General features: G+C 39.9%; 1 protein-coding gene across 2 annotated transcripts in view; it reads right to left on the reverse strand.

Annotated features, from left to right (window-relative positions):
* polg (polymerase (DNA directed), gamma) overlaps nucleotides 1-21,665 on the reverse strand; it is a 48,671-nt gene that overhangs the window by 1,805 nt on the left and 25,201 nt on the right. For both annotated transcript variants that reach the window (XR_016150620.1, XM_089127437.1), the window contains exon 20: nucleotides 26-203. Coding sequence is in view for 1 of the 2 variants with exons in the window: in XM_089127437.1 (XP_088983563.1) it covers nucleotides 26-203 (178 nt within the window). In the remaining variant the exon portion in view is untranslated. The remainder of the gene's footprint in view (nucleotides 1-25; nucleotides 204-21,665) is intronic.

A 21,665-nucleotide genomic window follows, 5' to 3' on the forward strand; every position in this document is an offset into this window, starting at 1 on the left:
TGAAAGAGCTTAAGTATTCCCTCACCTCATCCTGAACAGCAGAAGGTTCCAGAGCTCTGGATATCCTGCAGCCCAGCACTGGAGTGGCTGGTTCCTCAGAGTGGGCGATACTTTCCAGCTTATTGAACATCTCTGACTCTGTCCCGCCCGTCCACACGCGCTGCCCTGTGAGATTCCACTTCCTCTTGCTCCCCCTGGTGGTACTTCAAGGATCAAAACAAAAGTATAACATGCAGATTTGTCCAGTGGTGAAGGAAGTACTGAATCTCAGTACTTAAGTAAAAGTACAAATAACCAGATAAATATTTACTTTAGTAAAAGTAGAAGTAACACAATGACAACCATACTTAAGTAAAAAGTACCTGATTTTAAATGTACTTTAAGTATTAAAAGTAAAAGTACTTGCATAATTTATTTTCTTAATGTCTATTTTCTAATGATTAATAAAAAATGTAATTCTAACTCATTGAACCTAATACTCCTATAATGATGTTCAATAATGATGGGGAAAAAAATGTCACCATTTCTGAAACAAGCTTGCAATTAGGCAATATATGTACACATCATGCTTATCCTTACTATATGTTAATAACTATGGCAGTAAACACAATTAATTTATGGTGTAATTCTGAACCTCTTGGCTTGCCATAAACCTAACCAAATGTATATTACACACAGTGCGTTTCCTATGCATGTAAAAACTAATTTTCGCGAATAAATTGCACTATGAACGCACTGCGTGCGAGACGCATTTAGTGTGACCGGGTTGATATATCTAGAGCCTCCATTTTTGCACTCAGGTCAAAGTCTTGTGGACCTTCATCAGAATCCAGAGTTTTGAGAAGTTTGGAGAAACTTAATTTTTCGCCTGAAAACGAAAAAAACGAAAGGGGTAACACTGTCGTTTTTTTTTTCAGGTCGAAATTTTGAATTTCGATATCTCAGCTCTTGAAGGGTCTAGAGCATCCATTTTTGCACTCAGGTCAAAGTTTCGTGGCCCTCTATCAGAATCCAGAGTTTTGAGAAGATTGGAGAAACTTAATTTTTCGCCCGAAAATGAAAAAAAAACGAAAGGGGTAACACTGTCGTTTTTTTTTTCGGGTCGAAATTTTGAATTTCGATATCTCAGCTCTGGAAGGGTCTAGAGCCTCCATTTTTGCACCCAGGTCAAAGTTTCGTGGCCCTCTATCAGAATCCAGAGTTTTGAGAAGATTGGAGAAACTTATTTTTTCGGCCGAAAACGAAAAAAACGAAAGGGGTAACACTGTCGTTTTTTTTTTCGGGTCGAAATTTTTAATTTCGATATCTCAGCTCTGGAAGGGTCTAGAGCCTCCATTTTTGCACTCAGGTCAAAGTCTTGGGGCCCTCTATCAGAATCCAGAGTTTTGAGAAGATTGGAGAAACTTATTTTTTCGCCCGAAAACGAAAAAGACGAAAGGGGTAACACTGTCGTTTATTTTTTCGGGTCGAAATTTTGAATTTCGATATCTCAGCTCTGGAAGGGTCTAGAGCCTCCATTTTTGCACTCAGGTCAAAGTTTCGTGGCCCTCTATCAGAATCCAGAGTTTTGAGAAGATTGGAGAAACTCAATTTTTCGCCCGAAAATGAAAAAAAACGAAAGGGGTAACACTGTCGTTTTTTTTTCGGGTCGAAATTTTGAATTTCGATTTCTCAGCTCTGGAAGGGTCTAGAGCCTCCATTTTTGCACTCAGGTCAAAGTTTCGTGGCCCTCTATCAGAATCCAGAGTTTTGAGAAGATTGGAGAAACTTAATTTTTCGCCCGAAAATGAAAAAAAAAAAACGAAAGGGGTAACACTGTCGTTTTTTTTTCGGGTCGAAATTTTGAATTTCGATATCTCAGCTCTGGAAGGGTCTAGAGCCTCCATTTTTGCACTCAGGTCAAAGTTTCGTGGCCCTCTATCAGAATCCAGAGTTTTGAGAAGATTGGAGAAACTTAATTTTTCGCCCGAAAATGAAAAAAAACTAAAGGGGTAACACTGTCGTTTTTTTTTTCGGGTCGAAATTTTGAATTTCGATATCTCAGCTCTGGAAGGGTCTAGAGCCTCCATTTTTGCACTCAGGTCAAAGTTTCGTGGCCCTCTATCAGAATCCAGAGTTTTGAGAAGATTGGAGAAACTCAATTTTTCGCCCGAAAATGAAAAAAAACGAAAGGGGTAACACTGTCGTTTTTTTTTCGGGTCGAAATTTTGAATTTCGATATCTCAGCTCTGGAAGGGTCTAGAGCCTCCATTTTTGCACTCAGGTCAAAGTTTCGTGGCCCTCTATCAGAATCCAGAGTTTTCAGAAGATTGGAGAAACTTAATTTTTCGCCCGAAAATGAAAAAAAACGAAAGGGGTAACACTGTCGTTTTTTTTTCGGGTCGAAATTTTGAATTTCGATATCTCAGCTCTGGAAGGGTCTAGAGCCTCCATTTTTGCACTCAGGTCAAAGTTTCGTGGCCCTCTATCCGAATCCAGAGTTTTGAGAAGATTGGAGAAACTCAATTTTTGGCCCGAAAATGAAAAAAAACGAAAGGGGTAACACTGTCATTTTTTTTTCGGGTCGAAATTTTGAATTTCGATATCTCAGCTCTGGAAGGGTCTAGAGTCTCCATTTTTGCACTCAGGTCAAAGTCTTACAGCCCTCTATCATAATCCAGAGTTTTGAGAAGATTGGAGAAACTCAATTTTTCGCCCAAAAATGAAAAAAAAACGAAAGGGGTAACACTGTCGTTTTTTTTTTTCGGGTCGAAATTTTGAATTTCGATATCTCAGCTCTGGAAGGGTCTAGAGCCTCCATTTTTGCACTCAGGTCAAAGTTTCGTGGCCCTCTATCAGAATCCAGAGTTTTGAGAAGATTGGAGAAACTCAATTTTTCACCCGAAAATGAAAAAAAACAAAAGGGGTAACACTGTCGTTTTTTTTTCGGGTCGAAATTTTGAATTTCGATATCTCAGCTCTGGAAGGGTCTAGAGCCTCCATTTTTGCACTCAGGTCAAAGTTTCGTGGCCCTCTATCAGAATCCAGAGTTTTGAGAAGATTGGAGAAACTCAATTTTTCACCCAAAAATGAAAAAAAAACGAAAGGGGTAACACTGTCGTTTTTTTTTCGGGTCGAAATTTTGAATTTCGATATCTCAGCTCTGGAAGGGTCTAGAGCCTCCATTTTTGCACTCAGGTCAAAGTTTCGTGACCCTCTATCAGAATTCAGAGTTTTCAGAAGATTGGAGAAACTTAATTTTTCGCCCGAAAATGAAAAAAAAACGAAAGGGGTAACACTGTCGTTTTTTTTTCGGATCGAAATTTTGAATTTCGATATCTCAGCTCTGGAAGGGTCTAGAGCCTCCATTTTTGCACTCAGGTCAAAGTTTCGTGGCCCTCTATCAGAATCCAGAGTTTTGAGAAGATTGGAGAAACTCAATTTTTCGCCCGAAAATGAAAAAAAACGAAAGGGGTAACACTGTCGTTTTTTTTTCAGGTCGAAATTTTGAATTTCGATATCTCAGCTCTGGAAGGGGCTAGAGCCTCCATTTTTGCACTTAGGTCAAAGTTTCGTGGCCCTCTATCAGAATCCAGAGTTTTGAGAAGATTGGAGAAACTCAATTTTTCGCCCGAAAATGAAAAAAAAAACGAAAGGGGTAACACTGTCGTTTTTTTTTCGGGTCGAAATTTTGAATTTCGATATCTCAGCTCTGGAAGGGTCTAGAGCCTCCATTTTTGCACTCAGGTCAAAGTTTCGTGGCCCTCTATCAGAATCCAGAGTTTTGAGAAGATTGGAGAAACTCAATTTTTGGCCCGAAAATGAAAAAAAACGAAAGGGGTAACACTGTCGTTTTTTTTTTCGGGTCGAAATTTTGAATTTCGATATCTCAGCTCTGGAAGGGTCTAGAGCCTCCATTTTTGCACTCAGGTCAAAGTCTTACAGCCCTCTATCATAATCCAGAGTTTTGAGAAGATTGGAGAAACTCAATTTTTCGCCCGAAAATGAAAAAAAACGAAAGGGGTAACACTGTCGTTTTTTTTTCGGGTCGAAATTTTGAATTTCGATATATCAGCTCTGGAAGGGTCTAGAGCCTCCATTTTTGCACTCAGGTTAAAGTTTCGTGGCCCTCTATCAGAATCCAGAGTTTTGTGAAGATTGGAGAAACTCAATTTTTGGCCCGAAAATGAAAAAAAACGAAAGGGGTAACACTGTCGTTTTTTTTTTCGGGTCAAAATTTTGAATTTCGATATCTCAGCTCTGGAAGGGTCTAGAGCCTCCATTTTTGCACTCAGGTCAAAGTTTCGTGGCCCTCTATCAGAATCCAGAGTTTTGAGAAGATTGGAGAAACTCAATTTTTCGCCCGAAAATGAAAAAAAACGAAAGGGGTAACACTGTCGTTTTTTTTTCAGGTCGAAATTTTGAATTTCGATATCTCAGCTCTGGAAGGGGCTAGAGCCTCCATTTTTGCACTTAGGTCAAAGTTTCGTGGCCCTCTATCAGAATCCAGAGTTTTGAGAAGATTGGAGAAACTCAATTTTTCGCCCGAAAATGAAAAAAAAAACGAAAGGGGTAACACTGTCGTTTTTTTTTCGGGTCGAAATTTTGAATTTCGATATCTCAGCTCTGGAAGGGTCTAGAGCCTCCATTTTTGCACTCAGGTCAAAGTTTCGTGGCCCTCTATCAGAATCCAGAGTTTTGAGAAGATTGGAGAAACTCAATTTTTGGCCCGAAAATGAAAAAAAACGAAAGGGGTAACACTGTCGTTTTTTTTTTCGGGTCGAAATTTTGAATTTCGATATCTCAGCTCTGGAAGGGTCTAGAGCCTCCATTTTTGCACTCAGGTCAAAGTCTTACAGCCCTCTATCATAATCCAGAGTTTTGAGAAGATTGGAGAAACTCAATTTTTCGCCCGAAAATGAAAAAAAACGAAAGGGGTAACACTGTCGTTTTTTTTTCGGGTCGAAATTTTGAATTTCGATATATCAGCTCTGGAAGGGTCTAGAGCCTCCATTTTTGCACTCAGGTTAAAGTTTCGTGGCCCTCTATCAGAATCCAGAGTTTTGTGAAGATTGGAGAAACTCAATTTTTGGCCCGAAAATGAAAAAAAACGAAAGGGGTAACACTGTCGTTTTTTTTTTTCGGGTCAAAATTTTGAATTTCGATATCTCAGCTCTGGAAGGGTCTAGAGCCTCCATTTTTGCACTCAGGTCAAAGTTTCGTGGCCCTCTATCAGAATCCAGAGTTTTGAGAAGATTGGAGAAACTCAATTTTTCGCCCGAAAATGAAAAAAAAAACGAAAGGGGTAACACTGTCGTTTTTTTTTCGGGTCGAAATTTTGAATTTCGATATCTCAGCTCTGGAAGGGTCTAGAGCCTCCATTTTTGCACTCAGGTCAAAGTTTCGTGGCCCTCTATCAGAATCCAGAGTTTTGAGAAGATTGGAGAAACTCAATTTTTGGCCCGAAAATGAAAAAAAACGAAAGGGGTAACACTGTCGTTTTTTTTTTCGGGTCGAAATTTTGAATTTCGATATCTCAGCTCTGGAAGGGTCTAGAGCCTCCATTTTTGCACTCAGGTCAAAGTCTTACAGCCCTCTATCATAATCCAGAGTTTTGAGAAGATTGGAGAAACTCAATTTTTCGCCCGAAAATGAAAAAAAACGAAAGGGGTAACACTGTCGTTTTTTTTTCGGGTCGAAATTTTGAATTTCGATATATCAGCTCTGGAAGGGTCTAGAGCCTCCATTTTTGCACTCAGGTTAAAGTTTCGTGGCCCTCTATCAGAATCCAGAGTTTTGTGAAGATTGGAGAAACTCAATTTTGGCCCGAAAATGAAAAAAAACGAAAGGGGTAACACTGTCGTTTTTTTTTTTCGGGTCAAAATTTTGAATTTCGATATCTCAGCTCTGGAAGGGTCTAGAGCCTCCATTTTTGCACTCAGGTCAAAGTCTCGTGGCCCTCTATCAGAATCCAGAGTTTTGAGAAGATTGGAGAAACTCAATTTTTCGCCCGAAAATGAAAAAAAACGAAAGGGGTAACACTGTCGTTTTTTTTTCGGGTCGAAATTTTGAATTTCGATATCTCAGCTCTGGAAGGGTCTAGAGCCTCCATTTTTGCACTCAGGTCAAAGTTTCGTGGCCCTCTATCAGAATCCAGAGTTTTGAGAAGATTGGAGAAACTCAATTTTTCGCCCGAAAATGAAAAAAAAACGAAAGGGGTAACACTGTCGTTTTTTTTTCGGGTCGAAATTTTGAATCTCGATATCTCAGCTCTGGAAGGGTCTAGAGCCTCCATTTTTGCACTCAGGTCAAAGTTTCGTGGCCCTCTATCAGAATCCAGAGTTTTGAGAAGATTGGAGAAACTCAATTTTTCGCCCGAAAATGAAAAAAAACGAAAGGGGTAACACTGTCGTTTTTTTTTCGGGTCGAAATTTTGAATTTCGATATATCAGCTCTGGAAGGGTCTAGAGCCTCCATTTTTGCACTCAGGTTAAAGTTTCGTGGCCCTCTATCAGAATCCAGAGTTTTGTGAAGATTGGAGAAACTCAATTTTTGGCCCGAAAATGAAAAAAAACGAAAGGGGTAACACTGTCGTTTTTTTTTTTCGGGTCAAAATTTTGAATTTCGATATCTCAGCTCTGGAAGGGTCTAGAGCCTCCATTTTTGCACTCAGGTCAAAGTCTCGTGGCCCTCTATCAGAATCCAGAGTTTTGAGAAGATTGGAGAAACTCAATTTTTCGCCCGAAAATGAAAAAAAACGAAGGGGTAACACTGTCGTTTTTTTTTCGGGTCGAAATTTTGAATTTCGATATCTCAGCTCTGGAAGGGTCTAGAGCCTCCATTTTTGCACTCAGGTCAAAGTTTCGTGGCCCTCTATCAGAATCCAGAGTTTTGAGAAGATTGGAGAAACTCAATTTTTCGCCCGAAAATGAAAAAAAAAACGAAAGGGGTAACACTGTCGTTTTTTTTTTCGGGTCGAAATTTTGAATCTCGATATCTCAGCTCTGGAAGGGTCTAGAGCCTCCATTTTTGCACTCAGGTCAAAGTTTCGTGGCCCTCTATCAGAATCCAGAGTTTTGAGAAGATTGGAGAAACTCAATTTTTCGCCCGAAAATGAAAAAAAACGAAAGGGGTAACACTGTCGTTTTTTTTTCGGGTCGAAATTTTGAATTTCGATATCTCAGCTCTGGAAGGGTCTAGAGCCTCCATTTTTGCACTCAGGTCAAAGTTTCGTGGCCCTCTATCAGAATCCAGAGTTTTGAGAAGATTGGAGAAACTCAATTTTTCGCCCGAAAATGAAAAAAAACGAAAGGGGTAACACTGTCGTTTTTTTTTCGGGTCGAAATTTTGAATTTCGATATCTCAGCTCTGGAAGGGTCTAGAGCCTCCATTTTTGCACTCAGGTCAAAGTCTCGTGGCCCTCTATCAGAATCCAGAGTTTTGAGAAGATTGGAGAAACTCAATTTTTCGCCCGAAAATGAAAAAAAACGAAAGGGGTAACACTGTCGTTTTTTTTTCGGGTCGAAATTTAGAATTTCGATATCTCAGCTCTGGAAGGGTCTAGAGCCTCCATTTTTGCACTCAGGTCAAAGTCTCGTGGCCCTCTATCAGAATCCAGAGTTTTGAGAAGATTGGAGAAACTCAATTTTTCGCCCGAAAATGAAAAAAAACGAAAGGGGTAACACTGTCGTTTTTTTTTCGGGTCGAAATTTAGAATTTCGATATCTCAGCTCTGGAAGGGTCTAGAGCCTCCATTTTTGCACTCAGGTCAAAGTTTCGTGGCCCTCTATCAGAATCCAGAGTTTTGTGAAGATTGGAGAAACTCAATTTTTGGCCCGAAAATGAAAAAAAACGAAAGGGGTAACACTGTCGTTTTTTTTTCGGGTCAAAATTTTGAATCTCGATATCTCAGCTCTGGAAGGGTCTAGAGCCTCCATTTTTGCACTCAGGTCAAAGTCTTACAGCCCTCTATCATAATCCAGAGTTTTGAGAAGATTGGAGAAACTCAATTTTTCGCCCGAAAATGAAAAAAAAACGAAAGGGGTAACACTGTCGTTTTTTTTTCGGGTCGAAATTTTGAATTTCGATATCTCAGCTCTGGAAGGGTCTAGAGCCTCCATTTTTGCACTCAGGTCAAAGTTTCGTGGCCCTCTATCAGAATCCAGAGTTTTGAGAAGATTGGAGAAACTCAATTTTTCACCCAAAAATGAAAAAAAAACGAAAGGGGTAACACTGTCGTTTTTTTTTCGGGTCGAAATTTTGAATTTCGATATCTCAGCTCTGGAAGGGTCTAGAGCCTCCATTTTTGCACTCAGGTCAAAGTTTCGTGGCCCTCTATCAGAATTCAGAGTTTTCAGAAGATTGGAGAAACTTAATTTTTCGCCCGAAAATGAAAAAAAAACGAAAGGGGTAACACTGTCGTTTTTTTTTCGGATCGAAATTTAGAATTTCGATATCTCAGCTCTGGAAGGGTCTAGAGCCTCCATTTTTGCACTCAGGTCAAAGTTTCGTGGCCCTCTATCAGAATCCAGAGTTTTGAGAAGATTGGAGAAACTCAATTTTTCGCCCGAAAATGAAAAAAAACGAAAGGGGTAACACTGTCGTTTTTTTTTCGGGTCGAAATTTTGAATCTCGATATCTCAGCTCTGGAAGGGTCTAGAGCCTCCATTTTTGCACTCAGGTCAAAGTTTCGTGGCCCTCTATCAGAATCCAGAGTTTTGAGAAGATTGGAGAAACTCAATTTTTCGCCCGAAAATGAAAAAAAACGAAAGGGGTAACACTGTCGTTTTTTTTTCGGGTCGAAATTTTGAATTTCGATATCTCAGCTCTGGAAGGGTCTAGAGCCTCCATTTTTGCACTCAGGTCAAAGTCTCGTGGCCCTCTATCAGAATCCAGAGTTTTGAGAAGATTGGAGAAACTCAATTTTTCGCCCGAAAATGAAAAAAAACGAAAGGGGTAACACTGTCGTTTTTTTTTCGGGTCGAAATTTAGAATTTCGATATCTCAGCTCTGGAAGGGTCTAGAGCCTCCATTTTTGCACTCAGGTCAAAGTTTCGTGGCCCTCTATCAGAATCCAGAGTTTTGAGAAGATTGGAGAAACTCAATTTTTCGCCCGAAAATGAAAAAAAACGAAAGGGGTAACACTGTCGTTTTTTTTTCGGGTCGAAATTTTGAATCTCGATATCTCAGCTCTGGAAGGGTCTAGAGCCTCCATTTTTGCACTCAGGTCAAAGTTTCGTGGCCCTCTATCAGAATCCAGAGTTTTGTGAAGATTGGAGAAACTCAATTTTTGGCCCGAAAATGAAAAAAAACGAAAGGGGTAACACTGTCGTTTTTTTTTCGGGTCAAAATTTTGAATTTCGATATCTCAGCTCTGGAAGGGTCTAGAGCCTCCATTTTTGCACTCAGGTCAAAGTCTTACAGCCCTCTATCATAATCCAGAGTTTTGAGAAGATTGGAGAAACTCAATTTTTCGCCCGAAAATGAAAAAAAAACGAAAGGGGTAACACTGTCGTTTTTTTTTCGGGTCGAAATTTTGAGTTTCGATATCTCAGCTCTGGAAGGGTCTAGAGCCTCCATTTTTGCACTCAGGTCAAAGTTTCGTGGCCCTCTATCAGAATCCAGAGTTTTGAGAAGATTGGAGAAACTCAATTTTTCACCCGAAAATGAAAAAAAACGAAAGGGGTAACACTGTCGTTTTTTTTTCGGGTCGAAATTTTGAATTTCGATATCTCAGCTCTGGAAGGGTCTAGAGCCTCCATTTTTGCACTCAGGTCAAAGTTTCGTGGCCCTCTATCAGAATCCAGAGTTTTGAGAAGATTGGAGAAACTCAATTTTTCACCCAAAAATGAAAAAAAAACGAAAGGGGTAACACTGTCGTTTTTTTTTCGGGTCGAAATTTTGAATTTCGATATCTCAGCTCTGGAAGGGTCTAGAGCCTCCATTTTTGCACTCAGGTCAAAGTTTCGTGGCCCTCTATCAGAATTCAGAGTTTTCAGAAGATTGGAGAAACTTAATTTTTCGCCCGAAAATGAAAAAAAAACGAAAGGGGTAACACTGTCGTTTTTTTTTCGGATCGAAATTTTGAATTTCGATATCTCAGCTCTGGAAGGGTCTAGAGCCTCCATTTTTGCACTCAGGTCAAAGTTTCGTGGCCCTCTATCAGAATCCAGAGTTTTGAGAAGATTGGAGAAACTCAATTTTTCGCCCGAAAATGAAAAAAAAACGAAAGGGGTAACACTGTCGTTTTTTTTTCGGGTCGAAATTTTGAATCTCGATATCTCAGCTCTGGAAGGGTCTAGAGCCTCCATTTTTGCACTCAGGTCAAAGTTTCGTGGCCCTCTATCAGAATCCAGAGTTTTGAGAAGATTGGAGAAACTCAATTTTTCGCCCGAAAATGAAAAAAAACGAAAGGGGTAACACTGTCGTTTTTTTTTCGGGTCGAAATTTTGAATCTCGATATCTCAGCTCTGGAAGGGTCTAGAGCCTCCATTTTTGCACTCAGGTCAAAGTTTCGTGGCCCTCTATCAGAATCCAGAGTTTTGAGAAGATTGGAGAAACTCAATTTTTCGCCCGAAAATGAAAAAAAACGAAAGAGGTAACACTGTCGTGTTTTTTTTTCGGGTCGAAATTTTGAATTTCGATATCTCAGCTCTGGAAGGGTCTAGAGCCTCAATTTTTGCACTCAGGTCAAAGTCTTACAGCCCTCTATCATAATCCAGAGTTTTGAGAAGATTGGAGAAACTCAATTTTTCGCCCGAAAATGAAAAAAAAACGAAAGGGGTAACACTGTCGTTTTTTTTCGGGTCGAAATTTTGAATTTCGATATCTCAGCTCTGGAAGGGTCTAGAGCCTCCATTTTTGCACTCAGGTCAAAGTTTCGTGGCCCTCTATCAGAATCCAGAGTTTTGAGAAGATTGGAGAAACTCAATTTTTCGCCCGAAAATGAAAAAAAACGAAAGGGGTAACACTGTCGTTTTTTTTTCGGGTCGAAATTTTGAATCTCGATATCTCAGCTCTGGAAGGGTCTAGAGCCTCCATTTTTGCACTCAGGTCAAAGTTTCGTGGCCCTCTATCAGAATCCAGAGTTTTGTGAAGATTGGAGAAACTCAATTTTTGGCCCGAAAATGAAAAAAAAACGAAAGGGGTAACACTGTCGGTTTTTTTTCGGGTCGAAATTTTGAATTTCGATATCTCAGCTCTGGAAGGGTCTAGAGCCTCCATTTTTGCACTCAGGTCAAAGTCTTACAGCCCTCTATCATAATCCAGAGTTTTGAGAAGATTGGAGAAACTCAATTTTTCGCCCGAAAATGAAAAAAAAACGAAAGGGGTAACACTGTCGTTTTTTTTTCGGGTCGAAATTTTGAATTTCGATATCTCAGCTCTGGAAGGGTCTAGAGCCTCCATTTTTGCACTCAGGTCAAAGTTTCGTGGCCCTCTATCAGAATCCAGAGTTTTGAGAAGATTGGAGAAACTCAATTTTTCACCCGAAAATGAAAAAAAACGAAAGGGGTAACACTGTCGTTTTTTTTTTCGGGTCGAAATTTTGAATTTCGATATCTCAGCTCTGGAAGGGTCTAGAGCCTCCATTTTTGCACTCAGGTCAAAGTTTCGTGGCCCTCTATCAGAATCCAGAGTTTTGAGAAGATTGGAGAAACTCAATTTTTCACCCAAAAATGAAAAAAAAACGAAAGGGGTAACACTGTCGTTTTTTTTTCGGGTCGAAATTTTGAATCTCGATATCTCAGCTCTAGAAGGGTCTAGAGCCTCCATTTTTGCACTCAGGTCAAAGTTTCGTGGCCCTCTATCAGAATCCAGAGTTTTGAGAAGATTGGAGAAACTCAATTTTTGGCCCGAAAATGAAAAAAAAACGAAAGGGGTAACACTGTCGTTTTTTTTTCGGGTCGAAATTTTGAATTTCGATATCTCAGCTCTGGAAGGGTCTAGAGCCTCCATTTTTGCACTCAGGTCAAAGTCTCGTGGCCCTCTATCAGAATCCAGAGTTTTGAGAAGATTGGAGAAACTCAATTTTTGGCCCGAAAATGAAAAAAAACGAAAGGGGTAACACTGTCGTTTTTTTTTCGGGTCGAAATTTTGAATTTCGATATCTCAGCTCTGGAAGGGTCTAGAGCCTCCATTTTTGCACTCAGGTCAAAGTTTCGTGGCCCTCTATCAGAATCCAGAGTTTTGAGAAGATTGGAGAAACTCAATTTTTCGCCCGAAAATGAAAAAAAACGAAAGGGGTAACACTGTCGTTTTTTTTTCGGGTCGAAATTTTGAATTTCGATATCTCAGCTCTGGAAGGGTCTAGAGCCTCCATTTTTGCACTCAGGTCAAAGTTTCGTGGCCCTCTATCAGAATCCAGAGTTTTGAGAAGATTGGAGAAACTCAATTTTTCACCCGAAAATGAAAAAAACGAAAGGGGTAACACTGTCGTTTTTTTTTCGGGTCGAAATTTTGAATTTCGATATCTCAGCTCTGGAAGGGTCTAGAGTCTCCATTTTTGCACTCAGGTCAAAGTTTCGTGGCCCTCTATCAGAATCCAGAGTTTTGAGAAGATTGGAGAAACTCAATTTTTCACCCAAAAATGAAAAAAAACGAAAGGGGTAACACTGTCGTTTTTTTTTCGGGTCGAAATTTTGAATTTCGATATCTCAGCTCTGGAAGGGTCTAGAGCCTCCATTTTTGCACTCAGTTCAAAGTTTCGTGGCCCTCTATCAGAATCCAGAGTTTTGAGAAGATTGGAGAAACTCAATTTTTCGCCCGAAAATGAAAAAAAACGAAAGGGGTAACACTGTCGTTTTTTTTTCGGGTCGAAATTTTGAATTTCGATATCTCAGCTCTGGAAGGGTCTAGAGCCTCCATTTTTGCACTCAGGTCAAAGTTTCGTGGCCCTCTATCAGAATCCAGAGTTTTGAGAAGATTGGAGAAACTCAATTTTTCCCCCGAAAATGAAAAAAAACGAAAGGGGTAACACTGTCGTTTTTTTTTCGGGTCGAAATTTTGAATCTCGATATCTCAGCTCTGGAAGGGTCTAGAGCCTCCATTTTTGCACTCAGGTCAAAGTTTCGTGGCCCTCTATCAGAATCCAGAGTTTTGAGAAGATTGGAGAAACTCAATTTTTCGCCCGAAAATGAAAAAAAACGAAAGGGGTAACACTGTCGTTTTTTTTTCGGGTCGAAATTTTGAATTTCGATATCTCAGCTCTGGAAGGGTCTAGAGCCTCCATTTTTGCACTCAGGTCAAAGTTTCGTGGCCCTCTATCAGAATCCAGAGTTTTGTGAAGATTGGAGAAACTCAATTTTTGGCCCGAAAATAAAAAAAAAAAGAAAGGGGTAACACTGTCGTTTTTTTTTCGGGTCGAAATTTTGAATTTCGATATCTCAGCTCTGTAAGGGTCTAGAGCCTCCATTTTTGCACTCAGGTCAAAGTCTTACAGCCCTCTATCATAATCCAGAGTTTTGAGAAGATTGGAGAAACTCAATTTTTCGCCCGAAAATGAAAAAAAACGAAAGGGGTAACACTGTCGTTTTTTTTTTCGGGTCGAAATTTTGAATTTCGATATCTCAGCTCTGGAAGGGTCTAGAGCCTCCATTTTTGCACTCAGGTCAAAGTTTCGTGGCCCTCTATCAGAATCCAGAGTTTTGAGAAGATTGGAGAAACTCAATTTTTCACCCGAAAATGAAAAAAAACGAAAGGGGTAACACTGTCGTTTTTTTTTTGGGTCGAAATTTTGAATTTCGATATCTCAGCTCTGGAAGGGTCTAGAGCCTCCATTTTTGCACTCAGGTCAAAGTTTCGTGGCCCTCTATCAGAATCCAGAGTTTTGTGAAGATTGGAGAAACTCAATTTTTGGCCCGAAAATGAAAAAAAACGAAAGGGGTAACACTGTCGTTTTTTTTTCGGGTCGAAATTTTGAATTTCGATATCTCAGCTCTGGAAGGGTCTAGAGCCTCCATTTTTGCACTCAGGTCAAAGTCTTACAGCCCTCTATCATAATCCAGAGTTTTGAGAAGATTGGAGAAACTCAATTTTTCGCCCGAAAATGAAAAAAAACGAAAGGGGTAACACTGTCGTTTTTTTTTTCGGGTCGAAATTTTGAATTTCGATATCTCAGCTCTGGAAGGGTCTAGAGCCTCCATTTTTGCACTCAGGTCAAAGTTTCGTGGCCCTCTATCAGAATCCAGAGTTTTGAGAAGATTGGAGAAACTCAATTTTTCACCCGAAAATGAAAAAAAACGAAAGGGGTAACACTGTCGTTTTTTTTTCGGGTCGAAATTTTGAATTTCGATATCTCAGCTCTGGAAGGGTCTAGAGCCTCCATTTTTGCACTCAGGTCAAAGTTTCGTGGCCCTCTATCAGAATCCAGAGTTTTGAGAAGATTGGAGAAACTCAATTTTTCGCCCGAAAATGAAAAAAAACGAAAGGGGTAACACTGTCGTTTTTTTTTCGGGTCGAAATTTTGAATTTCGATATCTCAGCTCTGGAAGGGTCTAGAGCCTCAATTTTTGCACTCAGGTCAAAGTCTTACAGCCCTCTATCATAATCCAGAGTTTTGAGAAGATTGGAGAAACTCAATTTTTCGCCCGAAAATGAAAAAAAACGAAAGGGGTAACACTGTCGTTTTTTTTTTCGGGTCGAAATTTTGAATTTCGATATCTCAGCTCTGGAAGGGTCTAGAGCCTCCATTTTTGCACTCAGGTCAAAGTTTCGTGGCCCTCTATCAGAATCCAGAATTTTGAGAAGATTGGAGAAACTCAATTTTTCGCCCGAAAATGAAAAAAAACGAAAGGGGTAACACTGTCGTTTTTTTTTCGGGTCGAAATTTAGAATTTCGATATCTCAGCTCTGGAAGGGTCTAGAGCCTCCATTTTTGCACTCAGGTCAAAGTTTCGTGGCCCTCTATCAGAATCCAGAGTTTTGTGAAGATTAAAGAAACTCAATTTTTGGCCCGAAAATGAAAAAAAAAACGAAAGGGGTAACACTGTCGTTTTTTTTTCGGGTCGAAATTTTGAATTTCGATATCTCAGCTCTGGAAGGGTCTAGAGCCTCCATTTTTGCACTCAGGTCAAAGTCTTACAGCCCTCTATCATAATCCAGAGTTTTGAGAAGATTGGAGAAACTCAATTTTTCGCCCGAAAATGAAAAAAAACGAAAGGGGTAACACTGTCGTTTTTTTTTCGGGTCGAAATTTTGAATTTCGATATCTCAGCTCTGGAAGGGTCTAGAGCCTCCATTTTTGCACTCAGGTCAAAGTTTCGTGGCCCTCTATCAGAATCCAGAGTTTTGAGGAGATTGGAGAAACTCAATTTTTCACCCGAAAATGAAAAAAAAACGAAAGGGGTAACACTGTCGTTTTTTTTTTCGGGTCGAAATTTTGAATTTCGATATCTCAGCTCTGGAAGGGTCTAGAGCCTCCATTTTTGCACTCAGGTCAAAGTTTCGTGGCCCTCTATCAGAATCCAGAGTTTTGAGAAGATTGGAGAAACTCAATTTTTCGCCCGAAAATGAAAAAAAAACGAAAGGGGTAACACTGTCGTTTTTTTTTTCGGGTCGAAATTTTGAATCTCGATATCTCAGCTCTGGAAGGGTCTAGAGCCTCCATTTTTGCACTCAGGTCAAAGTTTCGTGGCCCTCTATCAGAATCCAGAGTTTTGAGAAGATTGGAGAAACTCAATTTTTCGCCCGAAAATGAAAAAAAACGAAAGGGGTAACACTGTCGTTTTTTTTTCGGGTCGAAATTTTGAATTTCGATATCTCAGCTCTGGAAGGGTCTAGAGCCTCAATTTTTGCACTCAGGTCAAAGTCTTACAGCCCTCTATCATAATCCAGAGTTTTGAGAAGATTGGAGAAACTCAATTTTTCGCCCGAAAATGAAAAAAAACGAAAGGGGTAACACTGTCGTTTTTTTTTCGGGTCGAAATTTTGAATTTCGATATCTCAGCTCTGGAAGGGTCTAGAGCCTCCATTTTTGCACTCAGGTCAAAGTCTTACAGCCCTCTATCATAATCCAGAGTTTTGAGAAGATTGAAGAAACTCAATTTTTCGCCCGAAAATGAAAAAAAAAACGAAAGGGGTAACACTGTCGTTTTTTTTCGGGTCGAAATTTTGAATTTCGATATCTCAGCTCTGGAAGGGTCTAGAGCCTCCATTTTTGCACTCAGGTCAAAGTTTCGTGGCCCTCTATCAGAATCCAGAGTTTTGAGAAGATTGGAGAAACTCAATTTTTCACCCGAAAATGAAAAAAACGAAAGGGGTAACACTGTCGTTTTTTTTTCGGGTCGAAATTTTGAATTTCGATATCTCAGCTCTGGAAGGGTCTAGAGTCTCCATTTTTGCACTCAGGTCAAAGTTTCGTGGCCCTCTATCAGAATCCAGAGTTTTGAGAAGATTGGAGAAACTCAATTTTTCACCCAAAAATGAAAAAAAACGAAAGGGGTAACACTGTCGTTTTTTTTTCGGGTCGAAATTTTGAATTTCGATATCTCAGCTCTGGAAGGGTCTAGAGCCTCCATTTTTGCACTCAGGTCAAAGTTTCGTGGCCCTCTATCAGAATCCAGAGTTTTGAGAAGATTGGAGAAAATCAATTTTTCGCCCGAAAATGAAAAAAAACGAAAGGGGTAACACTGTCGTTTTTTTTTCGGGTCGAAATTTTGAATTTCGATATCTCAGCTCTGGAAGGGTCTAGAGCCTCCATTTTTGCACTCAGGTCAAAGTTTCGTGGCCCTCTATCAGAATCCAGAGTTTTGAGAAGATTGGAGAAACTCAATTTTTCCCCCGAAAATGAAAAAAAACGAAAGGGGTAACACTGTCGTTTTTTTTTCGGGTCGAAATTTTGAATCTCGATATCTCAGCTCTGGAAGGGTCTAGAGCCTCCATTTTTGCACTCAGGTCAAAGTTTCGTGGCCCTCTATCAGAATCCAGAGTTTTGAGAAGATTGGAAAAACTCAATTTTTCGCCCGAAAATGAAAAAAAACGAAAGGGGTAACACTGTCGTTTTTTTTTCGGGTCGAAATTTTGAATTTCGATATCTCAGCTCTGGAAGGGTCTAGAGCCTCCATTTTTGCACTCAGGTCAAAGTTTCGTGGCCCTCTATCAGAATCCAGAGTTTTGTGAAGATTGGAGAAACTCAATTTTTGGCCCGAAAAAAAAAAAAAAGAAAGGGGTAACACTGTCGTTTTTTTTTCGGGTCGAAATTTTGAATTTCGATATCTCAGCTCTGGAAGGGTCTAGAGCCTCCATTTTTGCACTCAGGTCAAAGTCTTACAGCCCTCTATCATAATCCAGAGTTTTGAGAAGATTGGAGAAACTCAATTTTTCGCCCGAAAATGAAAAAAAACGAAAGGGGTAACACTGTCGTTTTTTTTTTCGGGTCGAAATTTTGAATTTCGATATCTCAGCTCTGGAAGGGTCTAGAGCCTCCATTTTTGCACTCAGGTCAAAGTTTCGTGGCCCTCTATCAGAATCCAGAGTTTTGAGAAGATTGGAGAAACTCAATTTTTCACCCGAAAATGAAAAAAAACGAAAGGGGTAACACTGTCGTTTTTTTTTCGGGTCGAAATTTTGAATTTCGATATCTCAGCTCTGGAAGGGTCTAGAGCCTCCATTTTTGCACTCAGGTCAAAGTTTCGTGGCCCTCTATCAGAATCCAGAGTTTTGTGAAGATTGGAGAAACTCAATTTTTGGCCCGAAAATGAAAAAAAACGAAAGGGGTAACACTGTCGTTTTTTTTTCGGGTCGAAATTTTGAATTTCGATATCTCAGCTCTGGAAGGGTCTAGAGCCTCCATTTTTGCACTCAGGTCAAAGTCTTACAGCCCTCTATCATAATCCAGAGTTTTGAGAAGATTGGAGAAACTCAATTTTTCGCCCGAAAATGAAAAAAAACGAAAGGGGTAACACTGTCGTTTTTTTTTTCGGGTCGAAATTTTGAATTTCGATATCTCAGCTCTGGAAGGGTCTAGAGCCTCCATTTTTGCACTCAGGTCAAAGTTTCGTGGCCCTCTATCAGAATCCAGAGTTTTGAGAAGATTGGAGAAACTCAATTTTTCACCCGAAAATGAAAAAAAACGAAAGGGGTAACACTGTCGTTTTTTTTTCGGGTCGAAATTTTGAATTTCGATATCTCAGCTCTGGAAGGGTCTAGAGCCTCCATTTTTGCACTCAGGTCAAAGTTTCGTGGCCCTCTATCAGAATCCAGAGTTTTGAGAAGATTGGAGAAACTCAATTTTTCGCCCGAAAATGAAAAAAAACGAAAGGGGTAACACTGTCGTTTTTTTTTCGGGTCGAAATTTTGAATTTCGATATCTCAGCTCTGGAAGGGTCTAGAGCCTCAATTTTTGCACTCAGGTCAAAGTCTTACAGCCCTCTATCATAATCCAGAGTTTTGAGAAGATTGGAGAAACTCAATTTTTCGCCCGAAAATGAAAAAAAACGAAAGGGGTAACACTGTCGTTTTTTTTGTTCGGGTCGAAATTTTGAATTTCGATATCTCAGCTCTGGAAGGGTCTAGAGCCTCCATTTTTGCACTCAGGTCAAAGTTTCGTGGCCCTCTATCAGAATCCAGAGTTTTGAGAAGATTGGAGAAACTCAATTTTTCGCCCGAAAATGAAAAAAAACGAAAGGGGTAACACTGTCGTTTTTTTTTCGGGTCGAAATTTAGAATTTCGATATCTCAGCTCTGGAAGGGTCTAGAGCCTCCATTTTTGCACTCAGGTCAAAGTTTCGTGGCCCTCTATCAGAATCCAGAGTTTTGTGAAGATTAAAGAAACTCAATTTTTGGCCCGAAAATGAAAAAAAAACGAAAGGGGTAACACTGTCGTTTTTTTTTCGGGTCGAAATTTTGAATTTCGATATCTCAGCTCTGGAAGGGTCTAGAGCCTCCATTTTTGCACTCAGGTCAAAGTCTTACAGCCCTCTATCATAATCCAGAGTTTTGAGAAGATTGGAGAAACTCAATTTTTCGCCCGAAAATGAAAAAACGAAAGGGGTAACACTGTCGTTTTTTTTTCGGGTCGAAATTTTGAATTTCGATATCTCAGCTCTGGAAGGGTCTAGAGCCTCCATTTTTGCACTCAGGTCAAAGTTTCGTGGCCCTCTATCAGAATCCAGAGTTTTGAGGAGATTGGAGAAACTCAATTTTTCACCCGAAAATGAAAAAAAAACGAAAGGGGTAACACTGTCGTTTTTTTTTTCGGGTCGAAATTTTGAATTTCGATATCTCAGCTCTGGAAGGGTCTAGAGCCTCCATTTTTGCACTCAGGTCAAAGTTTCGTGGCCCTCTATCAGAATCCAGAGTTTTGAGAAGATTGGAGAAACTCAATTTTTCGCCCGGAAATGAAAAAAAAACGAAAGGGGTAACACTGTCGTTTTTTTTTCGGGTCGAAATTTTGAATCTCGATATCTCAGCTCTGGAAGGGTCTAGAGCCTCCATTTTTGCACTCAGGTCAAAGTTTCGTGGCCCTCTATCAGAATCCAGAGTTTTGAGAAGATTGGAGAAACTCAATTTTTCGCCCGAAAATGAAAAAAAACGAAAGGGGTAACACTGTCGTTTTTTTTTCGGGTCGAAATTTTGAATTTCGATATCTCAGCTCTGGAAGGGTCTAGAGCCTCAATTTTTGCACTCAGGTCAAAGTCTTACAGCCCTCTATCATAATCCAGAGTTTTGAGAAGATTGGAGAAACTCAATTTTTCGCCCGAAAATGAAAAAAAACGAAAGGGGTAACACTGTCGTTTTTTTTTCGGGTCGAAATTTTGAATTTCGATATCTCAGCTCTGGAAGGGTCTAGAGCCTCAATTTTTGCACTCAGGTCAAAGTCTTACAGCCCTCTATCATAATCCAGAGTTTTGAGAAGATTGGAGAAACTCAATTTTTCGCCCGAAAATGAAAAAAAAACGAAAGGGGTAACACTGTCGTTTTTTTTCGGGTCGAAATTTTGAATTTCGATATCTCAGCTCTGGAAGGGTCTAGAGCCTCCATTTTTGCACTCAGGTCAAAGTTTCGTGGCCCTCTATCAGAATCCAGAGTTTTGAGAAGATTGGAGAAACTCAATTTTTCGCCCAAAAATGAAAAAAAAACGAAAGGGGTAACACTGTCGTTTTTTTTTCGGGTCGAAATTTTGAATCTCGATATCTCAGCTCTGGAAGGGTCTAGAGCCTCCATTTTTGCACTCAGGTCAAAGTTTCGTGGCCCTCTATCAGAATCCAGAGTTTTGTGAAGATTGGAGAAACTCAATTTTTGGCCCGAAAATGAAAAAAAACGAAAGGGGTAACACTGTCGTTTTTTTTTCGGGTCGAAATTTTGAATTTCGATATCTCAGCTCTGGAAGGGTCTAGAGCCTCCATTTTTGCACTCAGGTCAAAGTTTCGTGGCCCTCTATCAGAATCCAGAGTTTTGAGAAGATTGGAGAAACTCAATTTTTCACCCAAAAATGAAAAAAAACGAAAGGGGTAACACTGTCGTTTTTTTTTCGGGTCGAAATTTTGAATGTCGATATCTCAGCTCTGGAAGGGTCTAGAGCCTCCATTTTTGCACTCAGGTCAAAGTTTCGTGGCCCTCTATCAGAATCCAGAGTTTTCAGAAGATTGGAGAAACTTAATTTTTCGCCCGAAAATGAAAAAAAAAACGAAAGGGGTAACACTGTCGTTTTTTTTTCGGGTCGAAATTTTGAATTTCGATATCTCAGCTCTGGAAGGGTCTAGAGCCTCCATTTTTGCACTCAGGTCAAAGTTTCGTGGCCCTCTATCAGAATCCAGAGTTTTGAGAAGATTGGAGAAACTCAATTTTTCGCCCGAAAATGAAAAAAAAACGAAAGGGGTAACACTGTCGTTTTTTTTTCGGGTCGAAATTTTGAATCTCGATATCTCAGCTCTGGAAGGGTCTAGAGCCTCCATTTTTGCACTCAGGTCAAAGTTTCGTGGCCCTCTATCAGAATCCAGAGTTTTGAGAAGATTGGAGAAACTCAATTTTTCGCCCGAAAATGAAAAAAAACGAAAGGGGTAACACTGTCGTTTTTTTTTCGGGTCGAAATTTTGAATCTCGATATCTCAGCTCTGGAAGGGTCTAGAGCCTCCATTTTTGCACTCAGGTCAAAGTTTCGTGGCCCTCTATCAGAATCCAGAGTTTTGAGAAGATTGGAGAAACTCAATTTTTCGCCCGAAAATGAAAAAAAACGAAAGGGGTAACACTGTCGTTTTTTTTTTCGGGTCGAAATTTTGAATTTCGATATCTCAGCTCTGGAAGGATCTAGAGCCTCAATTTTTGCACTCAGGTCAAAGTCTTACAGCCCTCTATCATAATCCAGAGTTTTGAGAAGATTGGAGAAACTCAATTTTTCGCCCGAAAATGAAAAAAAAACTAAAGGGGTAACACTGTCGTTTTTTTTTTCGGGTCGAAATTTTGAATTTCGATATCTCAGCTCTGGAAGGGTCTAGAGCCTCAATTTTTGCACTCAGGTCAAAGTCTTACAGCCCTCTATCATAATCCAGAGTTTTGAGAAGATTGGAGAAACTAAATTTTTCGCCCGAAAATGAAAAAAAAACAAAAGGGGTAACACTGTCGTTTTTTTTCGGGTCGAAATTTTGAATTTCGATATCTCAGCTCTGGAAGGGTCTAGAGCCTCCATTTTTGCACTCAGGTCAAAGTTTCGTGGCCCTCTATCAGAATCCAGAGTTTTCAAAAGATTGGAG

The sequence above is a fragment of the Pimephales promelas genome, chromosome 25 (genome assembly GCF_988280905.1).
Source record: "Pimephales promelas chromosome 25, fPimPro1.hap1.1, whole genome shotgun sequence".
In the NCBI taxonomy this organism is placed as follows: domain Eukaryota; kingdom Metazoa; phylum Chordata; class Actinopteri; order Cypriniformes; family Leuciscidae; genus Pimephales; species Pimephales promelas.